Raw genomic sequence first — 17,537 nt, 5'->3', positions numbered from 1 at the left:
AGATTAGTGTCGTTTCTTGGAGTCCTGAAGGACTCGGGGGCCTTCCACACAGCCTATCATATCATTCCTTGTAAATCCATTAGCCGTACAGACTATGTCACTTCTCAAGGCTTCTTTAGTGTCTCTCTCTCTCTCTCTCTCTAAATCGCACAGGTTTCCCAGGGCACCAGGTATACTAACAACAGTCATGACCATCGCAACCACCACCATAATAGCAGTTAATACTATATCACAGAAAAGATCTTTCGTACTTATTATCTCATTTTAATTGTCCTGCCTTATGTTGGTAGGGATCTTGCTTTTGTTGATAGCTGCCTACTTTATTCACTACTTCTCCTCCCCTTTATAAAGTAACCAAGTGGCTACTTTCCAGCCATTACTAAAATCCTTAGGTCTGCCAAGAGAAGAAACCTCTTTGCTGGGTTATGTAGCACATTATATAGCATTGTCAATTCCCAGGTACATACTCTTCTATATTGCTTTCTCTTTCATCATAAGTGACACAGTTACTGTAATTGCTTGGTGAGCATCTGGAAGTAACATTAATAATGATGATAATAATGACCTCATAGGATGTATAATTTGGGGGTTTAAAGAACATTTACAAGCTTATTGTGTCATAGTTAATGATGAGGTGCCAAGTTTTCTTGCCACCACCCTTTCCCTTGGTATTTCCTGCTTGGATCAGAGAACTAATTATAGTCAACGGTACCCCATTCTAAACCATATGGTAGCATAAAGATATTGAACTGTTTGTGTGTTGTTTTCAAGACAATTTATTAATGTTGTTTTGCATTTGTCTAAAAAAATGTGTATAATGTAATTATTTAGTGTTTATTTTATTGTGTGTACCTTCTACTCAGAGGGTTGGCATTATTGTTCCTAACAGTGGCGGATACAAGCAGATCATGCCTTATGACCTCTACCATCCCCTTCCTCGGTACGTAAATCAATCGTCCTGCTGCTAGAACTAGTCAATCCATCTTCTGCTTCTTTCGTATGTGCATAGAGATTTTGTGTTTTTCTGTCAAAATAAAATGGTAGGTAGTATGTTTTGCAAGCCATCCTGAGCTCTGCTTTCGAGTAATACTAGCCCGCTCAGACTGAAGCCTGTCATTCAAAAACCATTTAAGATAGGCTCGCGTCGATTAGAGTGGACACAGTAATTCACTCTGATTAGGTTCAGTGGCTGAGTTTATGTTATGTCTTTCTTTCACTCCCTTTGTCCTTTTCTGAATTTCCTCTGCAATTGGACCCTAGTCACTAAAGCCCTGTTGCCAACTGCTAAACAAACATTGCCTGGAGTATTACCACAATACCATCCATGTGGAACTCCAGATGTGGTACTTCTCCGAATAGGGACTTTAGATATCCTCCTTTTGTTCCAAAGTATGATAATTAAGTAAAAAAAGGCAGGGTTTTGGGATTTTTTTAAATATTCTTATTGTTCAGAAAGTTTGAGGGGACTTTGTTTTTCAAAACATTTTAAAATTCCATGTTCTATGTTGCTTTTTTAAAGCTACAGTAGCTCTGTAAAACTAGAAAAAATAATGAAAGTTTTTTTTTTAAAGAACTTGTTCTCTTTATTAATATATTTATAAGAAAACAGGAGAAGCTGAAAAATATGCTAGCTGCTGAGTGTATTATCAGCCACACTGGAAACAGCTCCCCAGGTAGCGGGAATTAGCATTGGGTTTGAAATAACCACCGTGCGAGGAGAGACCTTTGCTCCATTCTTGGGGCTCATTAGGTCTTCAGGGAGTCAGCTGCTTTTTAGAACCCAGGGCTTAAAACAGATTGCAAACATAGTAGTTGAAAATAATCCACAATAGTTTGCTCAGTCTCAAACTAAACAAAGCCTGGGACGTAATTTTATTGTGAACTATAAAATAAAGCAAAGTTTGATTGAAAATCTCCAAATACTTAATGAATTAGAGTCCCAGTAGAGCAGTGATGGCGAACCTTTTGAGCTCGGCGTGTCAGCATTTTGAAAAACCCTAACTTAACTCTGGTGCCGTGTCACATATAGAAATTGTTTGATATTTGCAACCATAGTAAAACAAAGACTTATATTTTTGATATTAATTTTATATATTTAAATGCCATTTAACAAAGAAAAATCAACCAAAAAAATGAGTTCACGTGTCACCTCTGACACGTGTGTCACCTCTGACACACATGTCATAGGTTCGCCATCACTGCAGTAGAGGCATTTAGGGCCATCTCGTCCAGCTCCCCAATGATGTTTCATTCTCCCATTCCTTCCCCCAAATCACACCAATCATATATAGAGACATATGTTTATACAAATATGCATAGATGTGTATCTAATGCATATGTATTCACACATGTATATACATACCAGTTGTGAAGCTACTTCAACAATACATTAGTTTTCATATACCAGTGCAAGTTGTCATCCAGTCTCTACTTAAATACTTCCAGGGATTGACAGGGAACTCACTTTTCACCATTTGATGGTAGCCGTGGAGTGGGGCTTTTATATTATATATAATTGTGTGTTTGTTTTTAAATTCTTCCACTTAGTAGTCAGCTCTCTCCCACATTCCTATGACTATATTGATAAAGATGATAAATGACTTTAGAATGCTACTGATGTATCATTTTGCTTGTTTGATCCAGAATCAAGCTTATATAGTAAACTCTTCTTGAAAAAAAAATAATAGAATGAAAATATAAAAAGATTAATTTAGCTGAGCCAAAACTTCATTTGATTTTAATTTCTTTATCTGTAAAGCAAGACACATGTATGTGCTTATGTGAAGGCTGTGCATTTCATGATAAAAACAAAGTTGGGTGTCAGAGTGAGTGAGCAACATCAAGTTTATGTTTTCCCTGTAATGGCACTCCTAAATTTCTTGAATCTCTATGCTCTCTTTTGTTTATATTTTTTTGGTATGCCTCAAACCTGTGTTAGGTTAAACTTTATTTCTTCTGTATTTGGCTTTCCTCCAAAAGCCTGAAGCCAGCAGACTCAGTAGCAGCTTGAGATGAGCCTCCCTGATGTCCATTTGCACCTGTCCTGTGCACACATTGGCCTGTCCGTGCATCACAGGGGTAAAAGGCAATTAGCAAGTGGACTATAGTTCTTATTTCTTGCACTTCTGTTACTGAACTAATTCTAAAGTTAGATATTCTGCTTTATTGATAAAGTCTTAGTAAATGGAAGCCACAATATGTTTTCATTTCATAAGAAGAATTGAAGCTCAGAAAAGTTTCTCAGATGGAAGCAGAAGGCCTCACTTATTGGAATTATTTAAATGGCCTTACGACCACACTGTCAACACAAAACACAATTAGTGACTTTTTATTTTTTTGTTTTTGCTTTCGGTTTTTACTATAACACGTATCTGAACAGAATATAAGACTGTAACCTGATAAATTATCCTTCATTCATAATTAATATGTGCAACTTGTTCACGTCATTCTTAATTTTGAGAAGTTCTTAAACTAAACACACTGTGTGTTTAACAATGAAAAGCCAAAGGAGTTAAAATATATGATATATGAAAATTCATTTCTTATTTTTCCAGAAAAAGATTCTTGGACATGCTTTTCTTTTTCTTTTTCTTTTTTAGATATATTTTTTATTGATTTCAGACAGGAAGGGAGAGGGAGAGAGACAGAAACATCAGTGATGAGAGCGAATCATTGATCAGTTGTTTCCTGAATTCCCCCTACTGGGGATCAAGCCCACAACCTGGGCATGTGCTCTGATCAGGAACCAAACCATGACCTCCTGATTCATAGATTGAAGCTCAACCATTGAGCCACACAGGCCAGGCTATTTTTTTTTTTTAATCCAAGCACTTATCTGGTCCCTGTATAAAGATACATCTCTCACCTTTTGTTATACATTCTTTAAGGCACCCAGTCATGCTTTGCTTTGAAATTTCTCCTAATACTATTGTTATGCAAGGATTCATTTGATAATTTTTCCCATATAGAACTATAGTTGCATGCTGTAACCATACTATAAATTCTTAGAATAATATTAGCATCATTTGTCTTTCTGTGGCTACTGACATGGAAAAGGATACTTATGACTGTTCATGAAATTACACTCTGGATCAGGCCCCAGTGTTGAGACAGAAATTAATCACTCGCTCTTTAGAAGGGTCAAGTTTAGGGATGTTAAAGTACCAATTAAAACATGTGCTCCTTTTATGGCATCTTAATGTTCTAAGAGATTAAAGTACATTCAATAACATATTCCCACTTCACTGTCAGGTCAAATCCAAGGCGAGCATGTACTTCTATATGCAGCCCCGTCTCAGTCTGAATCGGACCTTTTTCCACCCCCTGAGGGAAGCTCTCCAGAGAGCTGTGGAGACAAATGAGGACTGGCCTTACCTTTCTGGAAGAGAAACACGCCACAGCGCTGCTTCATTCTCTTGAAAGGGATCAGAAAGTTTCCTAAGGGCTAAACCGAGGGCCTCAGTTTCCCCATAACAACATTTTCTTTTGAGGCTCCTAGGGAAATGTGCAGAGGAAAATATTGTATTTGGCAACAAGTTTAGGCTGTTCGCAGTGGAGATAATAGTTGTTGCCTAGACTTGAGCAGTACAAAGAAAACGTGGAGGAAAATTCTCTGTTAAACACACATTATACAGTCTCATGCACAGGAGAAGTCAGGATCACATGTACATGAAATCCTACTTAGAGAATAATTTCTGTCTCCATACTATACCTGTGCAATATTTTGTGTTTTTTAAAGAAGTTTTTATTTATTTTCAGAGAGAGAAAGGGTGAGGGAGAGAGAGAGACAGGGGTGTGAGAGCAAAATATCGATCTGCTGCCTCCAGATTGACCCTTCGGTGCACAGGATGTCATTTCAACCAACTGAGCCACACTGGCCAGGGCCACTTGTGCAATATTTTTAAATTTAACTATTCAAGTGGATTAACTTGGTGATACGTTGAGTTGCTCTCATTAAAATGATATCTCTCCTAATTCTCAAAGAAATCTTAAAGTTCCTCAGCAGTCCTCATCAACAAGCAGAATATATGCAAGAAAGACAAGCTCAGTTCCAATGTTTCTATTTTTTTAAATTCTATGCTCTCTATATCTACAGGAGGAGGGAAAAGGATTAGCAGATATCTCTCTGCATCTGCTCCCAAATGCTTCAGAGCTATGGGCAGATCTGAAGAATCAATGGGATTCTCTTAAACGCTATGGATAATATTATTTTCTCCATTACTTACCTGTATTTCTAGATTCCAATGCCATTAACCTTCCAACCGAAACCAAACTTCTTTATTGGGGGAATGCTAACTGCTAGTATCCCTCAATGGAACAAGTAGGTATTACCTGTACTGGCACGTTTGCTCCTTAGTGTAACGATGGCACAGTTTGGACTTCAGAATTGTGCGGAATCCATGTACAGGGTAATCGCAAAGCTGATGATTGTAGAAGCAAGAGGGGAAAGTCTTCAGTTTACCTTGATCGTTCATGAGCTTCTTGTGTAAAAGAATCCGGAAGCTTAGTTATAAAGTATTGCATTGAAAAAAAAAAGTGTCAGCCCAGGTGCAAACTATATAGTGTTAATTGATTAATCAATTTTAGTCTTGACATAAATATTTAATGATTTAATAACATATATTTCTATATTCAGAATATATATTTATAAAACATAATATACACACATGTAAAACGTGTATTAAAACTAGAGGAAGAAAGACTGAACAGCTCTCTTTTCTTTAAAAATATATATATATTTTTTATTTCAGAAAGAGAAATATCAATGATGAGAGAGAATCAGTGCATGCCTCCTACTGTGGATTGTGTTGCTCTCATTAAAACTATATCTCTCTTAATTCTAAGAGAAATCTTAAAATTCCTCAGCCCTGACCAGGAAGCGAACCATGACCTCCTGGTTCATAGGTTGACGCTCAACCACTGAGCCACACGGGCCGGGTGAACAGCCCTCTTTTGAGTAAGTTACAGACAACACAGATATCTCTGTGGACAGCTCTCAAAACAGTAATTTCTTACATTTGTGTAGGGCTTCAAGGTTTACAGGGCACTGTTGCCAACATTGACTCCTTTTCTCTTACTCATCAGATTTCAGGCAACAGATGGCTTTTAGCTCTCTGGACCATAGCTTCTCAGCACCCGATGGCCCCAATAGGCACTGGGTTTGGGGTTGGTTCAGAAAGGTCACTAAGGAGGTTTGGCAATGTGCATGTCTGCCCTGATAACTCCCCTTGCTTCTGTAGGTGGGAGGCCACCCCGTGGACCGCGTGCTCCTCCTCGTGTGGGGGGGGCATCCAGAGCCGGGCAGTTTCCTGTGTGGAGGAGGACATCCAGGGGCATGTCACCTCAGTGGAAGAGTGGAAATGCATGTACACCCCTAAGATGCCCATCGTGCAGCCCTGCAACATTTTTGACTGCCCTAAATGGCTGGCACAGGAGTGGTCTCCGGTAACTGTGCCTTCTTTCTTTGTTCATTAAGAGAATAAGTCCACTCTTCCCTCTCATCACCATGCCCCCACCGGCTACCCTGTGCAGCTCCCTACTTCTCCTCTTGAAGTGTCTAGAAATCTACCCATTTTCTCCTGGAGTAGGCATGCCCCAAAGCCGGCATCACCCAAAAATGAGTAAATCTAGATCCCTATCTTTCTTCAAGTTTCTTCAAGAAGCCTCTACCACGTCCATGTCCCCTCAAGGACAAGGAGGCACATGTTTGTCAAGAGTAAGTGAGGCCAAATGACTATTCCTGAATCCGTGAAAGAGCTCAGTAGACCTAAAGTTTGGTGTTTTGTTGTGTTTTTCTTTTAAATTTCTTATCCTTTCTCTAGATCCAAAAGGGGATTGAGTGGATTAAAATTAAAGCTATGTCTGTCATCCATTGAAAAGAAAGATGCAATAAAAATCACAAAATAGCTGGAAGAGATGAAGTAGAATAACTAAAACAAATACATTCTAGATGTTAGAGAAGATGCTGCAGCAGCTTAAACAAAATTATTTGGATTTGGGGTTTCCTGGCTGCCAGTGCAAAAAGGTCTGAAGTAGCAAGGGAGATAGAAAGATGGGGGGATAAACCCTTGTGCCCTCGGCCACAGAGATGGCAAAAGACTTTTCATTTTCACTAAGTGGCTTTGTGGCAGCAGATCCCAGCTGTGGCGTTTGTCTTTTTCTATACTTGCTCCCAGGCGTACAGAACCACTGAGGTGTTGTCTACATCTGGCCATTGAATCAGTTCCTTTAAACACTTTTCTCCATGTCAGTATCATCAATTGGATCAGCCAGGCTGCAACATAAATTAGCTATGATGACAGTTGAAAAAGTTTCTATGTCCGTGTTGGAGCTAGAATTTCCCATATTTTGGACCTACCAATCGTTATCAAAGGGACTTATTAATATTAAAATGCATTGTTAGTCATCGAAATTAAGCACACTCTCTAGTTTCTTCTCTCCTTTTTGCTGCTTGGTTTGGGACTTTGCACAAAGTGGGTGTTGAAGGAATGCTGATTGAGTAATCCAAAACGAAGTGATTGCATCTCCAGCCAGCTGCACCCTAAATAGCCCAATAGCATAAAGACCCCATGATGGGTAAGAAGTGGTTCAAGTTCATCAGGAGTCCTTATATACACAAGCAGCCCTTTGAAAAACCTCAGTGGGAAGTGGAGAAGAGGAAACAAAGCTTTGCCTGTGAGTCTCCTCTCTCTTGCGTTCTCCTTCTAGTGCACGGTGACGTGTGGCCAGGGACTCCGGTATCGCGTGGTTCTCTGCATCAACCCTCGAGGAATGCACTCCGGAGGCTGTAACTCCAAAACCAAGCCCCACATAAAGGAGGAATGCATCATCCCCACCCCCTGCTATAAACCCAAAGGTAACTTGGCAGGTGCTCTGTGATCAAGCTTTTTAGTATGTGCCCTCGGTGCTGTTTTAAACTCCTTAGAATATTGTTAAGTATCCCACGTGTTCTTAGTAACTATTCGTTGTAACTTAGACTCTACTAAATGGACTTAACTTTTTAAAAAGATCTTTCCAATAGTCTTGCTTGCAAATTCTTATAAAGCACTACATATTTATATAATGCTCTCCTGAGTCATAACATTGTTTGAAGACTGTTGCTGAGGAATATCAGATAGATCTGCATGCCAGGAGATATTATAGAGATATTGTAGAAATATGTGTGGTTTGCTGTCCACTTTGCTGGCTGTTAAAAACAATGCAGTGAATTCTAAGTGTCCATTTTGCTAAGCAGAAAGTACTTTGGGAAGCCTCATACCTCAAACAGATGAAACAGAAAGCTGCTGCTTTTTATATTAAAAATCAACACATTATGAATGTAGTGGATTCCAGAAACATAATTTGAAATGAAACATTGAAATAAATTAGAATTTAATAGATACTGCAAATAATTTTAAAAAGTAGGCTTTAGAAAAGTTCTACCTAGTGAGCAAGATTACAATTATGCTGGACCGCTCAGATTAGCATGAATATTAATCTGACTTCTCTGCTAATATTGGTAGAGTCTGTGTCAATGAAGTAGAAAATTCCAAAGTCACAAACCATTCAGAAGTAAAGGACTTTTTATTACAAGCTTCCTCCTATTTTTAATATTGAATAGGATTCCCATTTTCTTCTCAATTTGTTTTCTTAAGCCATTAATTTCTCCAAAAATCAGCTACTATATAGCTCTTTATTATACTACAGTTTGCCCTTGGTAGGAATGAATAGCATTGTGAAATCTAAATTAATGATATAAAAGAAAAGCAAAAGCATACTGGAAATCCTGATTAATTTTAACTTATCACCTCTCTCTATAAGCCTTAGTTTCATCTGTAAAATGGGAATAATAACAGTAGCTCCCTTAGAGACCATATGAAGATTAAATGAGATATAATGCAAGCAGGGTGCTTAGCTCACTGCCTGGCATGTGGTAAGTGTTCCATAAACGTTATCTTGACTATCATTAGCATCCTCACATGTGGGAGGAAGTACATCTGACAGGATTCAGTTCAAATAGGCAGTAAAGTACAACGAGCCCACTATTTGTGCCAAGCTGAGTGCTTCCTTATTGAAAGACAGGGATGGCTCGTGCTGTCAGAGATGGCATCATTGAGTCAAATAGCTGGGAGACGCGGACTAGTTGTTAAATGATGGTTAAACCCTCAATTTTGCAGACCGCCATTTAATGGACAAAATAACAGTCTGCATGTCGTATGTGAAATTAACAACCTGTTAATTTTTAAATGTTTTAAATCAATATTTGCTTATATTTAAGTTAACAGGTTATTTTTTTGTTGTTATTCACTGTTATTTTTAACAGATTTTAGCTAATAGGCCATATGTTAGGAAAAAAACACTGTAGTAATTTCACCAAATGTCAATAAATATTACATATCTACAAATATAGTCTACATATGTAAATCCAAGGGTCACCGCTCGTAAACAGTGTTTGGCAAATGATTAGCATGTGATCTCACCGCATCACGCAGGTAGATGTTTCTGTTGCCATGTGGCGTGACTTTTGCAGTAGTTTTAATTGGTGCCAGCCGATGTGCCCACGTGTGTTAAGTCACGCCCCAGCCGCATGCATTTGTTAACTCACAGTGACTGGTAAATGCATGCATTTACTAGACCTATTCAGAGTAAGTTTAAAATGATTGCGATATATAGAGAAAACTTTTCTGTGAAATTAAACTTTTCACACATACTTAATTTTTATTACACAAATGTATCTACATAACTAAAAACAGGTAATCTAATTGGCCAATTTTTTAACAGACACATTCAGAAAATCTACTTTATTATATAATGGGCTTTCAGCTTTCATGGACACCCCCTTGCCCAAATTAGTCTGTTATATTGAGGTTTTCCTGTATGTAGGTACCGTATTGCTGCGTCTAAAATGTTAGCCAATCTTTTGGGCTTTGGCAGTTTTATATTTCTCACTCGCTTTGTTTTCTGACCATAAACAATTGCTACACATAGAAGACAAGAAGCGATGCCCTGACTTAAAATAGTCAATTAGTCATTAGCTCTGTCTTTACCAAACCACTTCAGAAAAAGAAAAGCAGTTTGTGGTTAAGTATCAAAAATAAAATTGGGATTTTCACAACTAAGTAGTGAGTCTGGCTCTACTTAAGCATCATTAAAATGCTATATAATTCTATGGTGTATGCCTATATAGACATTTCTTTCATCTTTGCAATTATATGTTATAAAATGGTGATAGAGCTTCACTGGCTTATACTATAAAGCAAATATGCCTATAAATGACCCTCATAAAATATGTCAGATTGGAAATCTTGGCAGTTACTTCTGTAGGAGCAGTTTTAATCTCCCTCTTTCTTTTTCTCCACAATTTCTCCTCAGGAAGTAGTTAGGAAGCTTGTTCTGAATTGTTTGGCCAAAGCTACAGAAATAGGTGAAACAAGTCAAATCATGGGTTATTATCCTTCAGTTGCTCATATTCCAATTGTCAGTGAGCCTTGGGGAGTATAGTGAATGAATCGGATATCTGAAGCAATGGTTTGTAAATATCAGAGTGGCAGTTCTGTTTGGTTTTGACAATATGACATAGATCACACTCAGACAAAGGCAAAAGAAAAGCAAATTAGAATTTATGAAAGTAACACGGTATAATTTTTTGTACTTTGTGTTTGTTTTAAAAGGTAAATATTTAAAAAAATAAAAGGTAAATATTGCTCTATCTTTTCAACAGAAAATAGTGAAAAGATACTTTGATGATATATTGAGCTAGTGCTCCTAGAGTTATAACTTTCATGATAATATATATATATATATATATATATATATATATATATATATATATATATATATTGCTCTTCAACATAATAGGGGGAAAACATACACAGTATTATTAAACATGTTAAAATCACATTCTTTTTTTCTGGATATAATCATCATCAGAGGCAGAAATTTACCTAAAAACATTATTTGCAGTTATCAACATAGCTTGTGGGTAATGCAAACTCAAGAGCTAGTGGGGGTTCTAACCTCATCTCTTTTATGTTCATACATTTAATTCTCAGAGAAAGTTCCGGTAGAGGCCAGGGCGCCGTGGTACAAACAAGCTCAAGAGCTAGAAGAAGGAGCTGCTGTGTCAGAAGAGCCCTCGTAAGTTTGAAAACCACAAGTTGTTTTGCTCTTGAGGCCGATCAGGGTAAAGAAGGCCGTGTCTCACTGGTTGTGGCTTTCTTAGGTTCTGAACTAAGTGCAGCCCTCTTGCCAAGCGTGAAGTGAGGCTCTGGGCTGTCAGCTTGGAGATCCATCCGTTTCAAAGTGTTTCTCAGAACAGGACTGCTCCCTAAATGCTTGTCCATCTTGAAGTAAGAAAATGAAAGGGTAGTACCTATGCTATTCTCCAAAATCTGACTTTCTCTTTCCCAAGAGGCCAACTGTGACAAGGCCCAGCCGATGATGACATAGATTTGAGGTAGAAGCCTGGGCAGCTTTCACACTCCTCATTGCTCAGCTTTGCGATATAGCCACTCGCAAAAAATAAAAGTGAGTGGGATGTATGTGAGGGCAAAGGAAGTTGATTAGCGTTTCCTTTCTCTTTCCTGCGATCAGATGGATACCAGGTCTTTGCCTCACCTGATCACAGTCTCATTTCTGCTCAGTTATATCAAGGCCATCAAATTTGTAACACCACTAGGCACAAATTTTTCACAGAAAAGAACGGTTCGTCCATTGGGTAACACATTTCGTACTTCACAGGACAATAAGCAAAACACAGATTGTTTCTGTACCATAAAGTTACCACAGCAGCTTTTTCTACTTCTCTGAGAAAAGGCTTTAAGAAAGAATGCCTGACCACTGCAGAGCTTGGGAGGAAAGGCAGTGGCTAAAGGTCACAGTGCCACACTTTTCTTTTCCTTTCTCTCCTGCCAATACCGGGCTTGACAGGCCTTCTTGCTGCTGAAGAGGGAGAAAGCAGTTCATTTTCGACCAATATTAAGTCTTTAATCCACTAAGGTCCAGGCTAAGACACTATGTAATTGGAGCCAGTTACTCCTTACATAGCCTCTTAAGTTAAATGTTGAAAACCAGGTATGTATTATTTTACCTAAATAATATCTGTATTAATACATTGAAAATAATGTATTATTTTACCTAAATAATGACACTCTATTTTGTCATTTAGTGTAACCCTACGTGGGATATTGTATTATGACCAATGTTAAATAGCACAACAAAGTTAAAATTAAATCCAGACATTTTGCATCCATAATTAAACATCCTTCCCATTACTAGACACCTCTCAAATGAAGGCTGGAAGAAGCATTACCTATGCTCAGCCACATTTTATAATGAGTATTTTCCACTAAAGGTCTGTTTAAGATGCATTACGTTTAACTTTAATCTTAATAAAATTCTTAAAGTAGTTAAACATATACTTTTAGCCACTGGAACTCCAGCCATATATTAGATTATTAAATTTTATTCTCAGTGTAATGGAATTGCCATCTTGGCATGATTCATCTGAACTGAAGTCGATTGTAATTGGAGTGCTGGTGCCAGGTACAGGAAATGTATACTATTATACTCAGAACAATTACTTTTATACCAAAATGAAATAAATGACAGCTTTAGGATAATGTAGTGAAAGGTATATGGTTTCCACACTTGAATACACTTTACATGTTCAGTGCACCGAACCGTAGGAAAGGTCCAACGTGTCACATTATATTTTTTATTGATTTTGAATTTAAAAAACATAATTTTGCATGGGCTTAATTCTTTCTCTCTCTTTTTTAACCACATGACTAGTTTGTAAATGTATGTAACAACCTATAATTACTCTCCATAGCATAATGAAAAAATGACACACTGTCAGCAAGTCTTCCCTTCCCACACCGACGAGATTCGCATTGCTTAAATTAAACTGTAACGTTCAGAAGCTGTGGCTGTCACTTCTGCGACAGAGAAGCAGGAACAGTGGCCCAGAACTATTATCTCTCACATTGGCTCCAGTTAACCTGGACAATTCTGTAGTAAAACAGCAAATATCATTTATTTCCCCTTATTTAAAATAAAACCAGTATCACTAGCCTGTCTCATTAAATAATGTAGGGAAAGACTTTAGTGTATGGAGATACTTTATTGAATAGTAGATATTTTTGGTAACCCCCAAATGAAAAGAATAATTGGTTAGCACTCTGGCCAAAAACATGTTGGAAAGCAACCACTGTAAGATATGACCTGCCAAGGAATAACTAAAATTTTCTAGAACAGAGGTTTGTGCCGGTAGTGCCGGTTCACTAAACTGACGCTATACAGAAGATGCAAATACATATGCCAGTCTCCTAGGAAGGCTGGACTAAGTACTGTGATTGGGTCATGTTGTGGCAACGCACTTAATATATTGAGATCCATGTTATCAAGCTGCAGCCTCATTCAGAAATTCTTTTAGACTTTGATTGCTTTTTCCTCAGCAACAAACTGGTTTATTTATGCCGCACTTGATTTATATGGTCCCAAGGTAGGAATGTAGTAATGAATGGATTGCTTTGACATAAGAGTTGATTTCCTAACCCACTTGAGGGAGTCAGACCCTCTAACTGATTTTTCACTGGTGGCCATGGTTTCTCTTGATTCAGGCACATGTTTTTTATCAGATTTGCCTGACAAACATCAGCAGGAATGTTTAAGCAAGGTAGTTTTGATTCTCTCTACTGAACAGGACAGTGTGAACAAGGTCCAACCCTAAGACATGTGAGATGTGAGCCAATAAAGTCGGTCAAGCATAGACGATCTTATGAATAAGACATCCTTGCTTCCGAGAATGTCCGCTGAGGAATCCACAGAAATCCCTGCTACCCGATTCACACAGAAAGCATTATGGTTAGAGACAGATTTCTATAACTAAGCAGATTCTGGGAGCATTGCATTTTTCTGAAGAGAAGAGGGTGCCATTCTAGCACTAGAAAGAGGGAGGTGGAATATGACTAATGGACTTCTCCTCTGCTATGATTTGAACTCCTTCTGAATTTGCCGCCAGCTGATGAGAGTATTGTTAGGTTTAGAACGTGTTGTGTAAAATACCAGATTGAGCCCAGTTGATGGCCTCCTCTGACAAATATGTGGGAGTTGCTTTCTAGGGATGTTTTTAAACCCTCAAAATTTTACTTTTATTTGGTGAGGGATCAGAACTACAATGTGGTAGAAGAGTTATATTTATGAATCAGGTGAGAGCTAAAGAAATTATCGACTTGAGTTCCAACCTTTTTTCCCCCCTTACTTTCAGTCTTTGTTGAGATGTAAGTGTAAATATTACAACCACCTCAAGCCAAGTGAATGTTATGAATACTTTGACAGCTTAATTTCGTTTTTCTTTGTTTTTAATCCTCACCCAAGGGGTGAGGATATTTTTTCCATTGATTTCTACAGAGAATGGAAGAGAGGGGGTCGGGGAAATGAGAGAGAGAGAGAGAGAGGGAGAGAGAGAGAGAGAGAGAGAGCGCGCGCGCAATGTGAGAGAGGCACATTGATTGGTGGCCTCCTGTAGGCACCCAGGTCAGGGATTGAACCTGCAACCCAGGTATGTGCGTTTGACCAGCAATCAAACCTGTGACTCTCTGGTGTGCAGGTCGATGCGGTAATCACTGAGCAATGCTGTCCAGGTTGAGAGCTTAATTTCTTGAGCCAAAAATGATACTATGGTGACCTCTAGAACATGAAAAGACATAGTTCGTCTACTATTGCTATACAGGGAGTTAATAAACTCGCCTTTTGAAAAAGCCTAATCTAACTAAAAGAAATTATTCATTTCCTTACCTCCTCAGGCCACTAAGGCCACCAATGCCCTAGACAGGGTCATGTGTTAAGAAGGCAGGTGTAAGGAAAAGGTATGGCCTGGATACTCCAGATGCTTGGCTTTCTCTCTCCAGGCTTTCTGCTCTCCCAGCGAAGGCATCCCAGGCAGAGGCAGGGAGGACTGACTAAGTGGGCATCTAGGTAGTGAGGTTCCTCCCAGATTTATTTCAGATGCTGGGAGTTCTGCTTGGATGGCTCAGAACAAGCAAAGGTGATTCCTTTGGGCACTACATGATCAGCATAGTCATTTGTCCAGCCATCCCTCCAGCAAACCCTGGCACACAGGCGGAAGGCCATACCGGTGCCACCCTCTTGAAGGTAGGATTGAGTGGTCCTACGTGCCGTGAGCTTGCACTTAAGAAATCTTGAGTTATCTCACTCAATTTTCAGTTAGCAGCTTTACTACAGAGTTGGGAAACATTCGGCACAGTATGCAGGCCTTAAACATATCGCCATAAATAACCTTAGTGTGAGCCATTTCAAAAAGGAAGAGGAAGGAGGCAAGCGAGCAGGCAGAAGGCAGCAGTAATATCTGGATGCCAGATGGCATCAGCTTAGCGATGGGGCTGATTCAGTAAGAAGCAAAGGGAAATTCCTGCCATGCTTCTGTGTGAACAGAACCCACAAAGAATTAGGTCCAGAAAGAAAAGCTGATAGAGTCGCCATGGCGATCATATAGTCCTGAAATGCCGTGTTTACCTTGTTGGAAATAGCATCTAGATGTATAATATTTAAGCATATGTTTACATTAATCCATATTTATATCCAGTACTAGAGGCCCGGTGCACAAAAATTTGTGCACTCAGGGGGAAGGGGGGTCCCTCAGCCCGGACTGTGCCCTCTCACAGTCTGGGACCCCCTCGGGAGATAACGACCTGATGGCTTAGGCCTGCTCCCGGGTGGCAGAGGGCAGGCCCAATCCCTAGGTGCAGCACCTGGTCGGGCTCAGAGCAAGGCTGATTGGGGAGTTGGGGCGCCGCCCCCTGCCATGCACAGAGCAGGGCGGATCAGGAGGATGCGATGCCACCCTCAGTCATGCTCAGGGTAGGGCTGATTGGGGGGTTGGGGCACCACCCCCTGTCACACTCAAGGCAGGGTCGATGGGGAGGTTGCGGCGCCACCCCCTGTCACGCACAGAGCAGGGCCCATCAGGGGGATTGGGGCTCCGTACCCTGTCACGCACAGGGCAGGGCCCATCAGGGGGTTGGGGAGCACCCCCCTGTCACTCACAGAGTAGGGCCGATAGGGGAGTTGGGGCACTGCCCCCTGTCACACACAGAGCAGGGCGGATCAGGGGGTTGGGGCGCCGCACCCTGTCACACTCAGGGCAGGGCCAATGGGGAGGTTATGGCTCTACCCCATTACACACAGAGCAGGGCCCGTGGCGGGGGGGGGGGGGGGTAGGAGGGGGTTGGGGCGCTGCACCCTGTCACACACAGAGCAGGGCCGATCAGGGGGTTGGGGCACTGCACCCTGTCACACACAGAGCTGCAGGGCGATCAGGGGGTTTGGGCGCTGCCCCCTGTCACGCTGATCCCGGTGCCGGGAGGCCTCTCGGCTTCTCTGATCCCGGTGCTGGGAGACATATTACCCTTTTACTATATAGGATAGAGGCCTGGTGCACGGGTGGAGGCTGGCTGGTTTGCCCTGAAGGGTGTCCTGGATCAGGGTGGAGGTCCCCACTGGGGTGCCTGGCCAGCCTGGGTGAGGGGATGATGGCTGTTTGCAGCTGGTCACACACCCTTCAGGGTGGGGGTCCCCACTGGGGTGCCTGGCCTGCCTGGGTGAGGGGCTGAGGGCTGTTTTCAGGCTGGCAGGTGACTGAAGCTCCCAACTGCTCCTTTTTTTCTTTTCTTTTTTATTCTGGGCCAGCTTTAGCTCTGAGGCTCCAGCTCTTAGGCCTCAGCTGCTGAAAGCAGGTATCTGGTTTGTTTGGGTTCTATAATCGAAACAATGTATAACTCCAGCTCTGAGATCCCGGCTGGCTGAAAGCAGGTTTCTGGGGTTTTGTTTAGCTTCTATATTTGTTACAATGTTTCAAACTGCAGGCTCAGAGGCCGGCAAGGCTGGTGGGGACCGTTGGTTTCCTCCGTCACTGAAGCAAGTAAGCCTCATGTTAGTTTCAAGCTGCCTGGCTGCCGGCCGCCATCTTGGCTGGCAGTTAATTTGCATATTGCCCTGATTAGCCAATGGGAAGGGTAGTGGTCGTACGCTAATTACCATGTTTCTCTTTTATTAGATAGGAAGTTGTCTGAGAATGTGGATTCTAACTTGGTGGTTAGAATGTGAATTCATATTTTAAGAGAAGAAAAGTGTGCCTAGAAATGTTAATTATGTGACGTGTTTTTCCCTCAAAGAATATTTAGGGAATCAAACATCCATAATAGATCCTAATAGTTTGTTTTTTTTATATCCTCACAAAGTGCCTTAATTACATTCTCTTTGTGTATTTCAGGCCACAGAAAATAAAAGGAATTATACACACACACACACACACACACACACACACACACACACAGATCTATTTTTTAGGAATCAAGAGTCATCTCACCTAAGATCAAGAAATTTAAACACTCTTTGCAGATCATTAAACCAACATAAAGGAGGTTTAGCAGAACAGGGCTGAGCATTAGAATTACAAGATTTTTAAAAAAAACACAAAAGCGTTTTATTTTGAGGACTGGCATGTGGCAGAGCTAAAGCCTCACCCTGGCCAAATG

The 17,537-nt window shown here is 40.4% G+C and overlaps 1 protein-coding gene across 4 annotated transcripts in view; it reads left to right on the top strand.

The window, feature by feature from the left end:
- Nucleotides 1-17,537, top strand: part of ADAMTSL1 (ADAMTS like 1) — a 903,601-nt gene that overhangs the window by 675,844 nt on the left and 210,220 nt on the right. For 2 of the 4 annotated variants that reach the window (XM_059656581.1, XM_059656583.1), the window contains 4 exons: nt 890-940; nt 6,240-6,444; nt 7,708-7,855; nt 11,031-11,115. In XM_059656581.1, coding sequence (XP_059512564.1) covers nt 890-940; nt 6,240-6,444; nt 7,708-7,855; nt 11,031-11,115 — 489 coding nt within the window. Of the gene's footprint in view, nt 1-889; nt 941-6,239; nt 6,445-7,707; nt 7,856-11,030; nt 11,120-17,537 lie in introns of those variants that run through there. The other 2 variants (XM_059656584.1, XM_059656582.1) reach the window with 2 other exon arrangements.

The sequence above is a fragment of the Myotis daubentonii genome, chromosome 11 (assembly GCF_963259705.1).
Source record: "Myotis daubentonii chromosome 11, mMyoDau2.1, whole genome shotgun sequence".
Taxonomy (NCBI): domain Eukaryota; kingdom Metazoa; phylum Chordata; class Mammalia; order Chiroptera; family Vespertilionidae; genus Myotis; species Myotis daubentonii.
Note: the sequence above shows the minus strand (reverse complement) of the source record. Positions and strands in the feature narration are given on the sequence as shown.